At 41.6% G+C, this 21,803-nt stretch overlaps 1 protein-coding gene and 1 non-coding gene across 2 annotated transcripts; both read right to left on the reverse strand.

Moving 5' to 3' along the window:
* Positions 1 to 4,830: 4,830 nt before the first annotated feature.
* On the reverse strand, positions 4,831 to 20,095 carry DR1 (down-regulator of transcription 1). Its single transcript, XM_075833196.1, has 3 exons — positions 19,437 to 20,095; positions 9,954 to 10,117; positions 4,831 to 5,501 (listed from the first exon to the last, which is right to left on the reverse strand). The coding sequence occupies exons 1-3, from the start codon at positions 19,654 to 19,656 to the stop codon at positions 5,358 to 5,360; spliced, it is 528 nt and encodes a 175-aa protein (XP_075689311.1). The 5' UTR covers positions 19,657 to 20,095; the 3' UTR covers positions 4,831 to 5,357.
* LOC142658281 (small nucleolar RNA SNORA35) lies at positions 18,737 to 18,866 on the reverse strand. The gene has a single exon (XR_012850108.1). It is a non-coding gene; the product is annotated as a small nucleolar RNA SNORA35 (small nucleolar RNA).
* Positions 20,096 to 21,803: the final 1,708 nt, after the last annotated feature.

Here is a 21,803-nt window from a genome sequence, read left to right on the forward strand (position 1 = left end):
AAAAAAAGCACATAAAAAAAAAAGCCCCGTATAAAGTGCATGTCACTTCTTTTTTCATTGTTGCAATAAACATCTCCAAAAAAAAACTTTGATGCATTAAAAACGGCTGAAAATCAGAGGATGTTTTTCCTTGAAAACAGCTCCGTATTTTACAGCCGTTTTTACTTTAGCCTAATACTCTTCGGATTTTCCACATTGAAATCTGTTGCAGAAAATCCACAGCTACTTAGTTCTGTGTGAACATACCCTTACTATGATTTCCTCCTTTAGCCTGCTTTGCGCCAGTGTTAGAGGGGTTATCCGGAGGCAAGAAATGATGGAGTGTTGATTTCCTAACATTTAGAAAGCACCAATATAGTTGCACTTCCATTCTGCACGTACTGCCAAATCAAAACCCTGTCACGTGGTCCTGGAAACAGTATCGTTTCTTTGGTCGTGGGAGAACTGGACGAGTGGATTCAGTAGGGCCCTGGTGGAGACCTATGTGACAGCTATGGCCTGAGAGGCTTCTCTGAAGTGTGGAGCCGTAGCCGGTCGGTCCGCGGCTTGTAGTTATTAGCCACAACCGCTGCATGGGTGACACATGCTGGGTATGGAGAATGGGCAGCCACTGCTCTGTCACTGTATAAGATGGCAGTGGTACGGTACATAATCGGCAGGAGTGTCAGTACTTCCCCTGCCAATATGCACGGTACGACCGCAGTCTAATACACCTTATACATAGTGACTGCCCATTCTTTTGATACATGGCATGTGTCACCCATAGGAGCGGTTGCGGCTAATGATGATAGGGATTTTCTTTGGCATTGAATCGCTGTGTCATTCACCAAGATCAGATTACCTGTAGTACATCCTCCCAAACTAGTACTGGGTGCTGCACCCCATTACCATGATCCTTCTGAATTAGACAGCACATCCCAAAAAAATCCCTGTTACTCAGACTCTGCTTCCACTTTCTTTCTATAATGAACAGCTAGGCGGCACATTCTGAAGACAGACTGGTCAATGCGCAGCACTCACTCGGCAATGCTGTTTGGATGAGAGTCAATGATATTTCATACATGGCCCTGTTGCAAGTGTATTACAATAGTGAGACTTTAAAAGCAGGCAAGACATGCAGCAAATAGCGTACAGGCTCCATCCTTCACCCCCAAAGATATAAATGGGAAGGATTGCAGGAGCCTGTGCGAGCCATAAAACACATCTTGTAACAATAAAAATATCATTTATGCAGAGTCTCATCTTCCTTTTTTAGAATATGAAACACACAATAGTTATAAAACACAAAAAAAAAACATTTTTATTGCTTGAAGAATACAGCATGAAGAGGGAGAAAAAAATATATCTAAAGCACAGGAACTTTTTAGGGAAATTTTCACAAAAGCTCCAACTATCACAAAAACACTTAATGCAGTGACACTACCCCAAACACTGCGTTCTGAAAATGATGTTTTGTACGGTTTTAAAGGAAGAGGCGGCCTATTTAAGTAGACAACACGGGGGCATTATAGTACAAGTTAGAAAATGTAACACTGCACCATGAAATTGTGTCTATGCTAGATGTGACTACCTTTGGTTATTAAAACCATGGGTAAGAAAAAGGATTAAAGGGGCTATCCAGGTTATTAAAATGAATGGCCCATCCTCAGGATAGGCAAATAATATTAGCTCAGTGGAGTCTGGCTGTCGGCAGTTGTTTGCAGGGGCTGCGGCACCCGTATAAGCACCACAGCTTCTTCACAGTTTACATGGTTTTTCTCCTGGTTCGTACTTGCACGCGCCATTACATTTGTAGCGGCGGTGCAAGGTATTGAACCACTGTCCCATTCAAGTATGAACAGAAAGAAGAACCATGTAAACAATGAGGCGGCTGCGGCACTCTTATGAGCGCCGCGGCCCCTTCAAACAGCTGATCGGCGGAGGTGCCCGACAGTCGAACCCACATCAATCTAATATTGATGGCCTATCCTAGGGATAGGCCATCAAATTTTAAAAACCCAGATTTCCCGCTAAAGGGAAGAGGACAAAAAAAAAACCTCAGTTGAATTGTCTAAAGCAGCAATACAAAATACCCAATTCATGCAATATAACTCACTACGGTCTCACTCAAATATGTTGTCTTAACAGAAACCTGTCAATTGCATCAGGTACAAAAATCCCAAAATATAACAGAACTCGACATTATTTCGCCAAGGTTTAGTCTGCTAATATATCTCCTCAAAATACAGGGGAGCTACACATGGTTATAAACATTTCTTTACTCGTATGCTCCCCGATTTGAATTAAATCACTCAATAGCCTTACTCCAATACACCGAAGAAGGGGGAAAAAAAAAAAAAAAAGTTGAGAACTTGGTTCTATGATTAAATTACCTAGTCGGTAAGACATGAAATGTTAAGCAGCACCAGTATATATTATGACACTTATTCCTGGGACTGAAGGGGAGACATTCAGTAAGGTTTATGGGCTTACACTGGGGATAAATGAAAAGAAAAAAAAAAGACAGGGATGAAAACTTTGATATAAAACTTCAACTAAAAACAGGTAACGTGTGCAATATTTACATAAAAGGCTTAACTATCACCTCACTTAATCAAAAACATTCAAGGAATAGCCTGGGATTTCACATCGGTCTTCCCAATTCTCATGAGCTATTTGGCTGCCACTAGACTCACTATTACTATGGCAGGAAGATCAGACTGAGATTGCATCATGTCTACGATATGTAAAATGCCATTTAATTTTTTTTTGTCTGAAAAAAAAAAAAAAGAAGATACGTTTTCCACTAAGGGAGTTACTAACCAACTCCCTCTCAGTGTTTTAATTGTGGCACATAGTATACACGGTCCTTATCATATAGTACATTATCATTCTAGGAACAGCAGAGATGGGACCGATTCTCAAACATAAGCCCCAGATCAGCAAGGCGAATGAAAACATGATACAGTGAATGACAGGTATCAGACTGGTTCCCAGTAGTAACACTGGTTAATGACAAAGTAGATAAATCACATGAAAAACATCTGTAAATTGTGATGGTTGCTATAGATTAGGTAAAATATCCTGCTCCATCTGCAGAATATCCATGAAAGAATGACATAAGATGGAATACGCCATATTTTTTTCCCCCATCAATTCCATAATCCGTGAGAAAAAACTAACATTGAATTAAACTGAAGGCAGACAGGTGTACAGTATACGCCCACAGCAGACGATTGGTGCCATATTACTAATCTATACAACAACTGTGTGCATGAGGCCTAAGACGGAAAGTCCTGCCAAGTCTCATTGCCCCATCTCTGCCCTATAGTCAGTGGAAATTTTGCCTTGAGCTGAAGATCTGAATAATCGGACACACTGGTTGGGTAGGAATGTTCTGCCTGACAATCCCCCTGGTCACAGTGGTTGCTAGGGAAACACTGCCAAACAACTAGACCTGACACAGACAATTTGAATGGTGTTGTCAATTCATGTCATCCCTATTTCAGATTGAGGTATTCATCACATTTTAGAACAGATTAGATACTAGTTGAGTAATAACATCTCGACATGGATAGAACCAAAATGGGCTAGAGCGGTTTCTAACACTTTTTCTAATTGTATATTTAAGCACCACTACAACAGATTTACAAGTGGTGCAGCTTTACCAGTACGCATAAATGTCTTAGACGCTATTCACATTTGCGTCAGAGCCTCCATTGCAGAGTGTCTGATTTCAGCTGCATGCAATTCTATTCTTCCTGTCAAACCGATGGCCGGCCATGATGGATCCCATGATAAGTAAATGCGGACTGTTTGGTGTGTGCGCTATTCGTCATAGGACAGGTTTGTCATTGCGTTGTGCTTTCCATTTACAATGAACATACGCAGATGTGAACAGAGCCTAAGATGAAGCTTTACATTGGGACACATCCCTTCTAATAATCACCACGCTATACTTCATCAGGCAAAGTCCACATCCACTACAGTTATAAGCGTGCAAGATATCTCCAGTGTTACATGGAGTAAAAAAACCAAAAAAAAACAAACAGTTATAACTCGGCGTTCTTTTACGCACAGTCATATGATTTCGCTGTTGACCCAGACACAAAGTCAAACGGTTCACTGTCAATCACGGATACCATGGATATTACCGTACACTAACTGATGGGCATTAGCATTTAAAGGGTAACTAAAAACTTTTGACATGTCAGTGATATGTCACAAGTTTTGATTGGTGGGGGTGTGAGCCGTGGGGGTGTGAGCCGTGTCCCCCACGGATCGCTAAAACGAAGCGGCAGAATCGCTCGGGTGAGTGCTGCTTTGTTTCTCATCGGCTTTCCTCAGAAGGCCAAATGAGCGGTGTACGGTCTCTATTGAGCCCATACACCAGAAACTAAGCAGCACAGCGCTGACTTGAGCACTTCTGCAGTTTAATTTTAACGATTCGTGGGGATCTCCGTGCTTGGACCCGCACCAATGAAAGCTTTTGACATATCACTGACAATGTCAAGTTTTTTTAAAGTTTAGTTACCCTTTAAAAAAAACAACTGAAAAACATGGCTGAATGAAAACCCAAATCCTAAAACATGATCTCTGTCCCAACCCAAATTTGAATACAGAAAAGGTACACTTGTTGAAGCCCTAAGATTACAATCCTGAACATACAGCAGTAAAGTATACATTTCAGTTTTAAACCCTTTTTGTAAAACAAAAGACTGTCAGTGCAGCCTAATAAAACAAGACACATACAAATGATGGCGGCAGCCCTGGTATCAGCCCAGATGTATAAAGTTCAGGCAGGCAGTACTAAAGGCAGCCACGCGTCTCAGATCTTCGTTTTTACAATACACCATTTACCTTTTACGTGTGCCCCGTTTTGAAATAGCAACAATACGGATCTCTCATCTTCACCATAATCCCGTCAGACCAATACATGTCCCTACCCTACCCAAAAATTAAAATAATTCCTAAGATTTTCATTTTAAGCTTAGTTAAAAGGGAAATGCAAATAGGTTTTCAAGCTTCTGTATAAATCTCACTATACTATAGAGTTGTAGTTTGGTTTAACACTGCTTACAGATCAAGTAAATGACTCATTGCTAATATAAAATTTCATAAAGATCATTAAAAATTCTCTAGTGATAGGATACTGAACCTTAAGGTTTAAGGTTTTTGACTGTTCAAAAAGGATGTTTTTTTTTTCCTTTTTACATGTACATAAGCATATAATTGTGGAGACTTAACAGACATCCCTACAATAACTATTGACCAGTCCACCAAAGACGCGTAAAAAAAAAAACATTTACAGGTAAGCATATTTTGTTTTTGCAGATGAACTATTTAGGAGGGTGGATACAAAAACCAACAGGAAAGTTTCAGATATCGTCGTCTTCCTCGTCCTGGGAGGAGCCGGCCTGGTTGGTTGCACTAGCTGAGGCTGCCGCCAGTTGTGCCTGCTGGGCAGCTTGCTGCATTTGTAGCCATTCCTGCTGGGCTAATTCCGCTTGTTGCTGTCTGGCCTAAAAAAAAACAAAATGCAGAACATGGCTTAAGAAGAAGATGGGAAAACCACTAACAAAGCCTCCAGTTTATTAACAAATATTATAAATGGCGTATATTCAGTACAACCGTCATGAGTGATTAGAGAGATCTCCCAAACCACTGGACGTTTATACTACAAACATTTATTAGCATTCGTCCTGTGTCTTCAGTACCGAAAGGGGCAGTCTAACAAAGACAACCACTGTCCATATGCCCTATTAGGCAAATGTACAGCATAGATGGGGGTCCCCCACTATAAACTAGAACAGAGAGACGCTTGGAAAGAACGGCTCCCATTCTGGCAGACTCGAGCCGTCCATGTATTATATTCTTCTGAATGTCTGCTATGTAATGCTACATTTCTCCTCTGCCCCTGATAAGACAACAGCATTAAGATTAACTGCAGATATAACAGTATGACACAAAGTAGTACGGTAATGCGTATGCAGGACTATGGGATACATATAATATTAGGCAAATGTTCCATGGACATTTCTGTAAATATTTGTATAACCATAAAATTCTGATGTCAGAACCCGGCAATTATACAGAGAAATGGCTTATTCCTTAAAGGAACAGTGTCATCACAAATTATTTTTTTATATGTTAAAGATGTTAGTGCTTTATTAAAAACGTTTATATTCATTTGTGTGTTTGTGTTTTACTTTTTCTTATTTTTACACTTTTTCTTCCCTATGGGGGCCTGCCATTTTTTGTTCCATTTCTGTGTGTGTCGATTAACGACACATACAGACATGGAATACGGCAGCCACAGTCCCATAGGGACTGCGAACGGCTCCCGTCCCATTGACTGCAGTGTACGGCGTCTGTGTGGGAACTGCGCATGCGCCGCTCCCACACAGTCCTATTCGAAGTTGGCGCCGTCCGGCGCCATTTTCCTGTGGACCGGAAGTCGCGGCCGGACAGTAATATTACTACTTCCGGTCGCGGCTTCCGGATTTGTGCACTTGCACCAGCGGCAGCAAACGGAGCGGACGGGCCGGAGGGAGCCGCGGCGGCAGGAGCAGGTAAGAGATTTCAATGTATGTTCGTGTTTGTGTGTGTTTACTACTGTATGTAAACCTACTACACTGTGGGTTAGCTCAAAAAATGGCGACACACAGAGGTTACATCGTTCAAACCCCTCGTTTATCCCGGCACTAGCCAGGATAAAGGAGGGGGGGATGCTGAGAGCTCACTAGAGCGAGGGCTTTTAACCCAATGTTGCAATGCTGCAATTTTGGGAACAGCTCCATCTAGTGACCAAAAATGGGTAGTATTATAAATTAGAAATAATTTATAATATTACATGGACTCGTGCAAAAAAATAAAAAAAATTTGAACAATGTTTAATCACCCACACACTAAATGTTTAATTTTAAAAAAAAAAACATGTTTTTCTGGCAACACATTCCCTTTAACCCCTTAAAGGGAAGGTGTCACAATTTTTTTTTTTTTTTATATAATACTGATGTTAGTTTCATATTAAAATAAATTTTATTTATTTGTGTTCTCGTGTTGTACTTTTTACTTTATTCTTTCTTTTACTTCTCTATGGGGGGGCTGCCATTTTTTTTTAAATCTCTGTATGTGTCGATTAACGACACATACAGAGATTGAATACGGCACATACATCCCCATAGAGAAAGCGAACCGGAGCCATTCCATTCACTATAGCGTACGCCATCTGTGTGGGAGCGGCGCATGCGCCGCTCCCACACAGACCAAAAGGAAGGTCTTTGGCAGAGCAAAATCCGGCGCCATTTTCATGTGGACCGGAAGCCGCGGCCGGACAGTAAGATGACTACTTCCGGCCATATGTTCAAGTCAGCGAAGACGCAAGGAATAGGAGCGGAGGCGGCGGCAGGAGCAGGTAAGTTATGTTTGTGTATGTGATGTGTGTTTTACGTTCGTGTATGTTTGTGTTATATTGTCTGATTACCACTGTATCTAATCCTCATATACTGTGCATTCGATCAGAAAATGGCGGCACACAGCCAGGAGAAGGGAGGGGGGATTGTGTGAGGACACTAGAGCGAGTGTGTTTACCCCAAATTTGCAGCATAAAGCAATAAGGTTGCTGTACCACATTGCCAATGCTGCAATTTTGGAATTGCTCCCTCTAGTGACCAGCACATGGAAATGTGATGAATTAGAATCTAATTTATAATATTTCCTGACTTGTGAAAAAATTAAAACAATGTGTAATCACTTATATACTAACTGTTTAACTGAAAAAAAAAAATAATTTCTAACGACACATTCCCTTTAATGACCAGGCCTGAAAAGGCCTTAAAGAGGATCGGTCACTACTTTATGAATGCCCAATCTCCGAATTAATCTGATAAGCACAGTCATGCTGATAATTCCAGTGAAAATTGTATCCAAAATATATTTTAAGTTATGAGCTTTTTTTCTAAATTTGCAAATGAGGCTATACTAGCCAAATGGGCGGTAATGCTGCTCTCTGTGGGCAGGGTTATTTCTTGTCTGTATGACTATGTCCAATCAGCTTCTAACAGCTTCTAACCTTCCCTACAGCTTCTAACCTTCCCTGCCCAGGGTGATCTCAGCTTCAATCGCGAGATCGCACGGTGTTTACGCTTCTGGCCACAGCGCTTATTCAGAAAGACTGTCCCTGATCATGATGTGTTCAAAGAGATGCCAGAAGTGTAAACACAAACTTTTACTGCGTAAAAGCATTTTTCTCAAAATCGTTTGTTAGTGTGTCGCCATTATTTTTCTGCTGACTTTTTTTTATGGAACGACTTGTAGTTTTTATTGGTACCATTTGAGTACATATGACTTTTTGTCATATTTTTTTGAAGGCAGGATGAACAGAAAACAGCAATTCTGGCACGGTTTTTAAAAAAAAATAATTTAAGAGTAGGGGTTAAATAATGTAAGTGTTTTATAGTTGGGGTTGTTAAGGACGCAGCGATACCAAATAAGGGTAACTTTTCCTTTTCATAATAAGCATTTTGTAAAGGGAAAAAGAGTGGGTTTTTAAAAAATTTTTTTTACTTAGGGGACTTTACTATGCGATCATTTGATCACTTTTATAATACACTGCAATACTTCGTATTGCAGTATAGTATGGCAATCAGTGTAAAATTGACAGGCATCTGTTAGACCATGCCTCTGGCATGGCCTAGCAGGCATTCACTAAAAGCAGACCTGGGGGCCTTTGATAGGCCCCCCGGCTGCCATAAAAACCATTCCAGTTGTGCCGATTGGGGGGGGAGCCACACATCTGAGGGGTTAAACGGGCGGGATCAATACAGACTTTGATCCCACCCGCTCAGGCAGGTCTGCTGCAAGGTCTCCACTACCCCCGGGTAACAGAGCACTGAGCTTTTACTGCTCCCGGGGGCGCTGCTTTATTCTGATGCAACACCGTAAAAAGACATATGCATCAGAATAAAGCCAGTTGGTGACTGCCATAAAAACACCTATGGGTGGTCACTAACGGGTTAATGACCAGCTAAATTTTTTCGTTTTTGCCTCTCAGCAGCCATAATTTTATGAGTCCTTGTTTTATGCAGAATTTTATTATTTTTTTTCCTGCGCAGTTTAGGGTACAAAAAAATTTACTGTGTAAGTTAAGTCAATTTATTTTTGCGCATGAATATTGGAAAAAGCTATTTGACGGTTTTTTTTGTTGTTTATTTTTTATCCTATTCACGTTTTAAAGTAAATAGCCTGTTAAATCAATTCTTCAGATCATGTAGATAGAGAATAGGTCTAGGTTTTTTGTTTTAATATAGTGTATGAGCAATAAAATAAATGTTATGCTAAAAAATGACTTAGTTATTTTTTTTTAAACCCATGAAGAAATAACTTTTACAACTTTCCTTTTTACTTATAACATATAAGCATTCTCCTGTGTTATATACTATGTCACTATGACACAGGCTGCTGTTTGGACAACAGACGAGTACTGCGGATTCCACACCTAAATCCTCACAGAATTAGCGAACATTCTGACGGCAATACATGTGAATGGGGTATTTTATATCCCACTCACATGTTCACAAAAACATCTGCGCAGAATAATGAACTTATGTTCATTATTGACGAGTATCCCATGCTGGAAGAAAAAAAAATGGTTAGGTCTACTTAATTACAATGAGGCTAATCCACAGGCGGTTCTGGTGACATATCCATGGCAGAAATCAGCGTTTCATCCGTGGATTGCCTAAGAAAAAAAAATAAAAATCCATGGCGGATTTGCATTGGCCAATAACGCTGCGTAAACATGGTGGCCGACAACTTCAGCAGCGGGATAACGGACCTTTTTTTGTTTGAAATGCAGTTTACAATGGCAAAGGAATTTCACGAACATTTTCCAGTCTGTGGCTTTCCCCACACGACAGAAATAGAAAAAGTGTACAATACTGGTATAAAGAGGAGTTTGGTCAAATTCTTACTTTTGCAAACAACTCTTGCTGCTGCCTTAGAAGCTCTTCTTCTGGAATGCCAAGATTTTCTAGGCGAGAATTTGCCTGTCTTCTTTTCAACGCTACCGTTTTGCACTCTTGCAGTACTTCTTTTACCTCACTGATGTAGGATCCGAAGCCCAAACTTTCAAGTGCTATTGAAGAAATAAAAGTTATTCTACTTGTCTTCAGATTAAAAGTTATATATAAAAAAATAAAATAATTATATATATATATATATATATATATATATATATATATATATATATATATATATATATTTTTTTTAAATTCTTTTTAAACTGCATGCAGTGACAATTTACACGATTTTATTCATTTACATAGCGTAGCGCTGTGCAGATATTGGTCTCTGTCCCCATCGTGGCTCTCAAACTAAATTCCAAAATGACCCATCTGTATGTATGAAAGAAAGAGAGAAAACCCACGCAAACACGGAGAGAACATACAAACTCAATGCAGATGTCGTCCTTGGTCAAATCCAAATCCACAACCACAGCGTTGTACGACAAATGTGCCGACCCCTAATCCATCCAGTAAACAATATATTTCATCACTGTATCATTCTCCCTTCCCTTGTAAAGACTTCACACACCTTCTGCTCTCAAATACCAGATCTAAGGTTTTGCTATAATAAAAAACCTACATAAAAACCAGTGTTTCTAATGGCAAACCTGCAGTTATAGACCCCACAATAATAGTAGTTATTCAGATTACTCACTGGCTTGACCATAAATAGTTCCCAAAAATATCCTAGGGGAAAAAAAAGAATTAAATCTAACAAGAAAAAGGTAAAAGGAAAAAAATAAATCACAGTTAATATACAGCACGGTTAGGGTATGTTCACACGCGGAGTCAAAAACGTCTGAAAATACGGTGCTATTTTCTAGGGGAAACAGCTCCTGATTTTCAGACTTTTTTGAGCAACTCGCGTTTTTGGAGCGGTTTTCAATAGTCTATGAAAAACGGCTCCAAAAACGCCCCAAGACGTGACCTGCACTTCTTTCTCACAGTCTTTTTTTTTTTTTGAACTGCCTCGTAAAAAAAATGGCCCGTCGGAACAGAACGCTGTTTTTCCCATTGAAATCAATGGGCAGATGTTTGGAGGCGTTCTGCGTCCAATTTTTCGGCCATTTTTCATGCGTTTACGACCCGAAAAACGGCCGAAAATAAGCCATGTGAACATGCCCTAACAATCACAGTTGGTGGCTAGAAGCTGAAACGTGTGAACTATGAACAGATTCACACATTGCAGAGGAGTGACATGAATACATCACATATACAGCTTCCGTAGTTGTAAACCTTTAGAAGATGTGTTTTTGCTTTAAGAAATATCCTATTCAGAAAAAAAAAATAGGAACAGGTACAGCGGAAAACCCAAAATCGCTTGAATGCGCAACAATAAATATCTCACCGAACTGTATTAAAACCCTAAGAGCAATGCCAAGAGCTCAACAAATCACCTTTATCCTGCGGGAGCTATTAAAAAAAACACCTCAGTGAAACACACTTGTCATTATAAACTACCAAAGGAGCATCTACCATACCAATTGTGAGCAGAAGATGGCGCTACACATCCCTGCAAAGGCAAAGTTATAAACTAGGATCTAAACATTTTAGTCAATAAATCTAACAGAAAAAAAAGCCTGGGATGCTCTTCCCAATATACTGTGAAATAGAATTCAGTCCAGTGCAAGCGCAGTCCCATGTAATCGTGCGCATGTTGGCCAGGTGGTCCAGTGCATTGAGATTAGGATGTCAGCCAGGATCCAGCAATGGATTGCAGAGTGCCTAGAACATCTCATCCTTTTTTGTGCAGACCTTATATTAGACCTTGAAAAATCTGTACTTCGTAGTTCAGGAATAGAGAATGAAGACGACACGTTTGTTCCCATATTCCTGCTGCAGAAAACTGGGGAGTGGAGAAGAATACAGTGCAAATAAAATAAAACCAGAAAAACAGCAAATATCCTAAAGTAAAGGCTGTAGGGCAAATACAAGCTTGCCAAGTGCAAAATGTGAATTGGGGTGCTGGAGAGTGTGAAGGCAGTTAGGATGGCATATGGCGGGTAATGCCTACTTGTGTACGGAGTCTGCATCTGTCTCATGCAACATTTGTTGGCATTTTGATACATAGTAAATGGTTTCTGGTTAGTTTGGTATTTTATATGCAGATAAACTAGTGCATATGTAGAACCACTGCTTTTGTCCTGCCTTATATATCACACTGTCCTGTCTTTTGCATATTATGTTTTAATTGGGTGCATTTAATGGTTTGTACAACTATTTGTTGAAGTAATAATAAAAGTATTTATATTTTGCCATCTTGTTTTGCATTTTCTTTATGTGAGGAATCGCGTGAATTATAGGTTGTTGCTTAGACTGGAATGTTTTAGCCCCGTGTGCGTATATGTGTATTTGAGAAGGAGAATTGTCATTGTGCACCCCCTGGGGACAGTATCTCTGTACTGCGCTGTGGTACAATATAGAAGGTTCCTTCTATCCATTTCATATATCTACTCCCTCCAGCCCAACAATGAATTATTCAGGTTATTGTTGCACACAATACATTTTAAAGGGGTTTTCTAGCCACATTGCCTCACTGTGTTGCCTCCGGGTGCAGTTATAAAGCACTGGTGATCGGTAGGAGGCGGCAGCAATACAGGCCACTCCCTTAAGGCTACATTCACACGAGCGTATCAAATTCACGCGCATGAAAAACACACGTGAATCTGGTCCGTTATGCATCAGTGTGCTTTGCGAGTGGCGTGCGTTAGTCACGCACTCACAAAGCACATTTGTTTTTTTTTATTAATTTCAATTGAATTGAGGCGCAAATCATGTATCACACACGAATGTGCATCCGTGTGCGGTGCGTATTTCACGAACCCATGGACTTCAATAGGCGCGTTGGTGCGTGATAACGCACAAATATAGGACATGCAGTGAGTTTCAAGCAACGGACTCTCGCTGCGTGAAAACTCCTGCATGTGTGAACGGCCCCATTGAAATCAACGGGTCCATGTGCTGCGCGTGATTTCCATGCACAACACACGGACGTTATTCACGTTCGTCTGAATGAGCCCTAATATTGAATGGTATGTAAGCAGCTCGTGTTTGCATGCTCCCTCCCACCACCTGCATTCTGTATATTACAGAGTATAAGCACTTTACTCGCTCACACTAAAACTTCATTTTAGATTTGTGGGGAAACCCTTTAAAAAAGGAAAAAAAATTCTAAACAGTGTTGACTAAACCCATGAAATGTACATGAACCTTGTGCTCACTATCTTTTATTGTATTTTTGTAAGTTGTGTATAAATATTTATATAAAGAAGTCATCTAATCTCTGTAGTAAATTATTCATAGTCACCATATGTTGGCAATTAAAAGCTTTGATACTTATTTAGTGCACTGACCAAAAACGTAAAATCAGTGAACCCCCCTGCTGCAAAGTATGTGAATATTCAGCAATGCACAAGATATGTCAATAACGTGTCCAAGCAGAGGGCACAACAATGCCTCCAGCCTGTGTTTCTTGTGCAGGACACGTCATGGAGATTTATAACAGATTCTGCGCTGCCTTAAAATGAAAAAACTTTTTAACAATTTTATAGATGCGCGTCAAGTTCTTTAAAGGCTTTGCTGAATTTATTTTTCATTGCATTGAACGTATTTTACTAAAAACATTTACCATTAGTTTTAAAGGAAACCAGTCACGTCGAGCATGGTGTCCAATCTGCAGGCACCATGCTATAAAACAGGAGAAGCTGAGCAGATTGATTTATAGTCTTGTATGAAAACGGTGTGGGAAAAATTCCTGTAATTTATGCATTTAAATCCCTGCCCAATGTGTCCAGTGGGCGGTCTCAACCACTGATGGACAGTCTTCCCCGCAATAGCGTGCATACAGAAATAGCCGCTATCTGGCCCATTCTCCTCAACGTTAATCTAAGCCGACATCTTCACACACAAACAGAAAAAAAACAAAAGTAAAAGCTATGCAGACCTTTGAGGACTTTTTTTTTTTTTTTTTTTTTTTTAAACATATTAGAAGATTTTAGACAACTTATTGATTGATTTTTATTAAAAAAATGTTTTCCTTTTTGAGATACAGATTCTACGTATCCTGGATCTATGTCGCTGTATCTTGTGCTCAAACCCAAATTAGTAAGACCAAGAATCGGTGGATCGAGACACGCAGGACCCAATGTCACTGGAGCCGTTATTCCCGCCGACTTAACGTCTTTGGGTTTGAGTGCAAGATACAGCTTCTATGTATGCAGAAAATCTGCAGAAAACAAGTGCGGAAATTGACCTGCAGTGCGGATTCTCAATCTGCAGCAGATCAAAATTAATTTTGCACGCAGGCTGCAGAATTTCTGCAGGATTTCTATCCCGTATGCAGGGGACCTAAGACATACAAGCTGCAGCAAACAGTCCAACAAAACAATTGTAAAAATGTCTGAAAATGTGTCTGTAGCCTTTAAATAAAGTGCGGTATTAAAAAAATAATAATAAAAAAAATGCACATAGAAATACTGCTTTTTATCATTCTGCAAATATCCAATGCAGGAATCCATAACGAATTACGCTTTCTAAATACAGCTACAGTAGATAGTGAAAATATGCAAAGTCTGGTATACCGCAAAGAACGAAACCAGACTAGTTTTCACCTGCAGTGACATTTGCTATGCAACCAGATACTGCACGCGTGGACATGGGAGCAGGGCTGGACAAATCCCAGGAGCCAGGAAGCCAATGTGCCCGTTCCTGCTAATGTGAATGCTTTGTTGGGTCACAGAAAATATTAAATAGGTTCTTAGGTCTAAATGACTCAGGTTTCATCTACCGTGTCATAACTCTAGAAAACAGAAAGAAGAAAGTGCACTGGAGGCAAATGTAATGACTTTCACTTTCAGGTGTCACTGCTACTATGCACAAGCCCTATAAAGACAATATATTATAACTAGGGGACACTTCTCATGCATTATATAAGGTTACCAGCTACTGAATCCAGGGGGTACCAGCTGTCACATCCAACAGATGTCTCATGGATGGAAACGCAGACAACAAAATCAGCGCACAAATTTATCATCACATAACAAGGTCTCTTAGGCCCACCATGAACTATGTTCTGCGTAGGCACCGGGAAAGAAGCAAGCACATATACAGAGTATCTATACGCCGCCATTCACCCAGTGTTTGCCAAAATAATTGTCCATTTGGCATCTGTCGGGTAGGTATGCGTCGCCATACCTTTTCTTTTTGCTGTATAGAATAGTGTAGTAGAGGGATATAGTAAAAAAAAAAAAAAAATCTACATACACACAGACACACTACTTCAAGATTTGAAGAAATACAGTTGGCTTAATCACCACTAAGTAAGCAACAGTTCAGTTCACATCTCAACATTCCTTAATGTGAACCAAAACGTCACTTACTTGGTGGTGATTAAACCAACCGTTTTCCTTCAAATCTTGAAGTCCTGGTGCTGTTACCTGTCCCATGGTTTCTTCTATATTGAAGTTGAGAAATGTATTCACCCTAAGGGTATGTGCACACGAGAAGTGGCTTTTACGTCTGAAATGACAGACTGTTTTCAGGAGAAAGCAGCTGCGTTGTTTCAGACGTAAAAGCTCCTTCTCGCATTTTGCGAGGCGTCTGTGACGCCCGTAATCTTGAGCTGTTCTTCATTGACTTCAATGAAAAACGGCTCAAATTAAGTTTCAAAGAAGTGCCCTGCACTTCTTTGACGAGGCAGTCAATTTACACGTCGTCGTTGGACAGCTGTCAAACGACGACGCGTAAATGACAGGTCGTCTGCACAGTACGTCGGCAAACCCATTCAAATGAATGGGCAGATGTTTGCCGACGTATTGTAGCCCTATTTTCAGGCGTAAATCGAGGCATAATATGCCTCGTTTACGCCTGAAAATAGGTCGTGTGAACCCAGCCTAACGTGCACATGGCCTGATTTTTAGCTGTTTTGGAGTGCTATGTTCATCTTTGTTTGGACTGTATTGTAATTAGAAATAAATATATATACATACACATATATATATATATACACACACACACACATACACACATACCAAACAGTCCAAAGAGCAGCACCATATAGGTGCGTGGGTGCAAGCCTCAGGGCCTAGACCTAGATTTTTTTCAATGTACACAAAAAAAAGTATAGTAGGCAGCACTCCAGAATAGTGATAAAAAAATGTGTCCTTTATTCGCCCATTAGTATGTGATGTCTCAGCCCCCAACATACACATTATATATATATACACACACACACACACACACACACAATGTTCTGTATACGTTTTTGTACTTTGTGGTCCTATTGGTGACGTATGCCTATGTAGTAACCTCCCAGCGTATACCTCTGATGGAAGGCTCAAACGTAATGCAAACAGACCCAAACATGGCTATTTCTGGGAACAGTTGACATGTCCTACACTCGAGCTTAAAAGGAGACAAATACTTTTTACCTCATATAGTACATGGCCAAATGTGCTTTAAAAGGATATTCTCATGGCACATCCACAGATACGTCATAAATGTAGGTGGGGTTCCCTCCCTCTGGGAACCTCATCTATGGGGAGGATGGGAGTCCACTGATGCTCACTTGGCAAGCCTAGGAGACGGACAGCAGCCGCATGTAGGCACCTCACTTTCCAAGAGCCACACACAGACTGTATTCTGCACTCTGCTATAGGACACATGTACAAGGTTTACTGAAGGAGCTCCACACCCATCTAAATTATGGTTACAAATTAGGCAAGGTACACAAATATCTGGCCTGTTACAGGAAGAGTCAGGCTATGTACACACGTGTAGGGCTACCTTAGGCAAATTTGCTGTGTTTTTTCGCTTTAAAGAAAATCCCAGGTTCAAACTTAGATTTCTGCCGCAGATTTTCCAGTAGCTCCACATACATATTAGCCCAATAATTAAATACAGCAAACCTGTGTTTTTTCCATGCCAAATTTGTGCCAATATTGAACATGCTGTGGAATTTAAATTCAGTTTGTTGTTATTTCACAGATTTTTTTCTGCTGCATGTGAATGAGGTTACAAAGGCTCCATTTCCTTGCATTGGATGCAGCATGTCAGTGGATTTGATAAGGATATAGGTGCAAAATCCACACCAAATACTAAACATGTAAGCACAGCCTAAGCGTACGTTCACACACGTCAGATTTTCTGTAGACATTTTTATGGTTGTCCCTTTCATCTGAATGGGGTAAGCAGAAATCCATTCACAAGCTACAGAAACAACCCTATTCAGATGTAATGAACGGGTTTTCTATGTTGCAGGCATGGAGTCCTTAGCCACATCTGTGTTAGCAGCTGTAAAGATGAACCTGCGTACATTGATATCTATGAGCAGGTTGTTTCTAACATGGACACAGCTGGAAATTCTCTGCATGATCCATAATGACACCTGATCCTGCCAAGGGGGACAGAGGTAAGTGCTCGCTCTGTGTAACCCTATTACAGATAAGTGTGGAGGTCCTATAAATATTTAATTTGTGTATAATGTGCCAACCTATTAAAGCAGATCCGTCATATTTCTTTTTTTCCAATAGTTTCTGAGACAGGCTGGGTTCACAGTTTTTTGCAAGCGGAAATTCTGCCTCAAAATTCCGTTTGGAAGTTTGAGGCAGATTTTCCTCTGCCTGCACGCCGATTTTCGCTGCGTTTTTCGCCCGTGGGCATAAAACTCAGCGAAATACGCTTTCTCTGGCTCCCATTGATGTCAATGGGAGGTCAGAGGCGTAAACGCCCGAAGATAGGGCATCTCCGTTCTTTCTCCCGCGTGACGGTTTTACCGCTCGCGGGAAAAAAGACGCCTCCGTCTCCCATTGAAATCAATGGGAGGCATTTTCGGCTGGTTTTTGACGAGTTTTGCGGCTTGGTTTCCGCGTCAAAAAACTCAGTGTGAACATGCCCTTAAAGGTTATATTTGCAGTACCTGTCCAGTACTGCAGACTTGTAGTCCAACAATATGCATGATATTCACATTCCCCCTCACCCTCTGACATATATATACACGTCAATCAAGGGTTAGAGGACGTGGCATGAATGTCATTGGACTCCAAGACTGCAGCGCTGGCCATGCAATATATCAATCTTTCAGTAAAAAAGGATTATAGAGCAGGACTGTGCACAATAAGTTTTTCTAAACCACTTTTATTACGGATGTTGTTTCTAGCAGCAGCACGGATTGTGTAAAGAAGGTGCTGCCGGCTGCTCATAACTCTTCAGTGGCCCCATGGCTTCCTATGCAGAACAGCTGCCAGCGCTATAGGATTCTATAAACGCTAACGACCGTTCTGGCAATGGGAGACAAGCAGGACGCTACGAGGTATGAGCAATCAGCAGCACGGACTATATACACAGTCCATGCTGCTGCTAAAAACAAAACCGCTAATAAAAGGTATTTCAAAAAAACGAGATCGTTTTTCAATGAAAGTGGAGGTACACGTTAACTAATAAGTGACAGACCGCTAAAATCAACGTGTCCGTCACTACTTTGTATGCTGCTCTCCCTATAAAAATCTGACAGATCTTCTTTACGTCACATACTGAGCTGGCACTGCTGTTCTTGTGAATTGTTTCTGCACCCATACCAGGTATAATGCGGTCCCCATATGCTACTATCGTGCAGACATATGCTGTAGGTGTCCTTTTGGAATACATTTGACAGCGACTACACTTTTTAATATCCCTAAAAACATGTTTCGTTCATTTATACCCAACTCTCGGAAAGAACAGGTGACAGCAGGGCCCGGCCATTCTGCAAAAATGAGTTTATTCTGGCACTGAAATGAGGCCCCACCACCAAGGGGAAGGCTAAAGAGACACTTGACAGTGCAAATCAATAAAAAATAATAAACTTGATGGAAAAACCAGACCTTTTCCGGACTGATGTTAATGGGATTCCTCTGCCAGGGGTCTGCAACCTTCGGCACTCCAGCTGTTGTAAAATTACATCTCCCAGCATGCACTAAGAAGCAAAGGCTTTATTATGCCGGCCAAAGGCTGTCAGAGCATGCTGGGAATTGTAGTTTGTCAACAGCTGAAGTGGTTGCTGACCCCTGTGTAGTAGTCCCTCACCACTGTAAATCAGCAAGGACCCAGGGAAGCCTCAGGTATATCTTTGGGCCCTTTGCGTTCCGCTTCTTGTCACCCACACAGGATTGGCGCAGTAACGTGCTCCATGACATATGGCTATGGTAACATTTTGGACAATACATAAGGCTAAAGTGTTCAAATATATGCCGACCATTCTTCTCTTTGTTCTATTACAGGGGGTCTTCAGCCTGTTGATCCCTGGCTGTAGAAAAACTACAACTCCCAGCATGCCCTGCCAGACTGATGTTATAGCATGCTGGGAGATGTAGTTTTGGAACAGCTGTCCAGCATGGAGGGTGTTTCAGATCTTACCTTGGATGACGTGCTCGGGGGAGATGGTCTTTTTCTCTGACTTGTTGCAGATCTCATTGGCTTCTGAAGAGATAAGGTGGATGAACTCAGTGCAGCAATTCACTACCAGCTCTCGGGCATCATTGGCCACTCTGACACTGGGCAGAGTCTCTTTAATCATCTTGTTGATGGCAGCCCGGGGAATGGTGAGGTCATCATCGTTACCGGACGAGGAGGCCATGTCTTTGAGAAAAGTAACGGAGACCTGGGGGCGAGGATTCCCTCGTTAAGGGGTGAGGATATGGCAACAACCACTGCGCAGGAAGCGCTAAAACCAAATAGAGAAAAATCCACAGTCCGCAATAAAACACCGGAGAGAGAACGACGCCGGCTCTCTGTTCCTCCTCACAACATTCTCCAAGCTCCGCTCAACACACACCGGGGCCAGAGACAAAGAGCGGCGGGCAAGCTAGATGTATTTAAAATAAAAAAAGAAAAAAAAAAGTAAACGGGAGATGAGTAGAATCCAGTCACAGGAACATCCCGGCGGAGAGAACACGCACAGCGGAGAGCCTCCTTCTCCCGCCGGAAGCGGCGTCTGAGGGGGAGCGCGGCGCACTGTTTTCCACTTCCGGGAGCGCGGCGACGTCCAGGTTACCATGGCTGTGCCGCGCTGGCGCGTAGTGACGTCATACGCTGTGCCGGCAGAGAGCGGAAGATCTGTTAAAGGGACATTAGCATAATACATCAGAGAGGACGGGAAGTGTAGGGACGGCAGCATGGAGCAACTTTACTATCTGTTTGAGACTAGGTAGAGGTAAAATAACCCCTCCCCCTGCTGCAGGAATTTTATAGCAGTTTATTTTTTTGTAATACTGGGGTATAACAAAACTACGTCAGTATGGATACGTGACATGGAATTTATTGACGCAGGCTCTAAATCTGCGCAGAAAAATGAAACCATGTTTGCACCGAGCTTTCCCATTGAAATCAATATAAAGTGGACTTCGACGTGAAATCTGGAGCATGTGAATGCGGCCTTATGTGCATTGTATTCCTCAACATGGCGCACATAATTGTTAAATATAGCACAGCTGATGAGCTACGCCCTGTTATACCCGCAGTGTGGGAGTGCGCGCTACAACCCCCCCCCCCCCTTTTTTTTTTTTTTTTTTTTTAAATAGTTCAGAAGTGGAGGGGACCATGATAAATATGGCATTTATATTAATCGTAATTGCATTGATGAATTTGCCCCAGTGGAGCGGCAGCATGGACTTCTGCACTGCCACATCATAATCCGATACTCCTCCCCCCCCCCCCCCCCCCCGAGTATGTTTTATAATTGGAGTTGGGCACTTTACAACCAGGAGCGGTTATCAGGTCACGTTCAGACCGTCATATATAGTTCTTGGTATATGTTGCGGTGGATCCTATAGGAGGAAAGTGATTTTGAATGTTCCCAGACACCAAGTGCGCAGCTGCTGTTTTGTGTTTGAGTCACTTCTATGAAAGACAAGTGAAAAATAGCTGAAATGAAGCCTGAGTGCCGCTCTCCGGCTCGGTTCACACATCGTGTATTTGTTGTGGAGTTTTGGTTGCAGTTCAGGACATTGTAAGTGAATGAGGTTTTAACAAAATTCACTCACATGGTAAAAATCCCCAGCAGATCCTAGGCATGATGCAGGGTTTCAAATCCGCAGCGTGCCCCATTTTTTGGGAAAATACAGTGGATTTAATTCGTTGCTTTGCAAAGAGTGAAAACCACGGCTATACAGCATCTGCACCCAAATTTGCAATGAAATCTGCATGTAACACATGCAGATTTTGATATGTATCTTTAGGCCGGCTCCACAGTGTAATTTCTATGCTGTGTGTGAACCCAGCTTTAACCACTTGCCGACATTTGATGTAGAGTTACGTCATAGCCAGCCAGAGGAATTCTAGAGCGAAGACACAGGCTGAGCCCGCTCCATACTAAGGCCCCATGCACACGACCGTGCCCATAATCGCGGACGGCCGTCTGCATTTTCGGGTTGTGCACCCATTATAAAGTATAGGAGCAGGGTCCATAAAATAATAGGACATGTCCTATTTTTTACGGAAGGTTTCTATTCCACGGACACCTTCCCGTAAATATACGGGAAGGTGTCCATCGGCCATAGAACTGAATAGGTCTGTAATTACGGACTAAATCTACGGTCTTGTGCATGGGGCCTAAGCGAGTGTCGGCTGTATGTTACAGCCGACGCTTCCCTGTAACGAGCGGGATCCCGCTCGTTTAACCCCTTAGATGCAGCGGTCAATAGCGACCTCAGCAAATAAGCCCTTAGAATGAGGAGGGTAGACCCGTTGCCCCCCCATGCTAGTCAATTTCGGGGTTGTAGTGTA

The sequence above is a fragment of the Rhinoderma darwinii genome, chromosome 7 (assembly GCF_050947455.1).
Source record: "Rhinoderma darwinii isolate aRhiDar2 chromosome 7, aRhiDar2.hap1, whole genome shotgun sequence".
Taxonomy (NCBI): Eukaryota; Metazoa; Chordata; class Amphibia; order Anura; family Rhinodermatidae; genus Rhinoderma; species Rhinoderma darwinii.

Coding starts and splice junctions, on each gene's coding strand:
- DR1 (XM_075833196.1), bottom strand. CDS start 19,656: ATGGCCTCCTCGTCCGGTAACGATGATGACCTCACCATTCCCCGGGCT. Junction 10,118..19,436: donor CCCCGAGCACGTCATCCAAG/GTAAGATCTGAA, acceptor TTTCTTCAATAG/CACTTGAAAGTTTGGGCTTC. Junction 5,502..9,953: donor AGCAAGAGTTGTTTGCAAAA/GTAAGAATTTGA, acceptor GTTTTTTTTTAG/GCCAGACAGCAACAAGCGGA.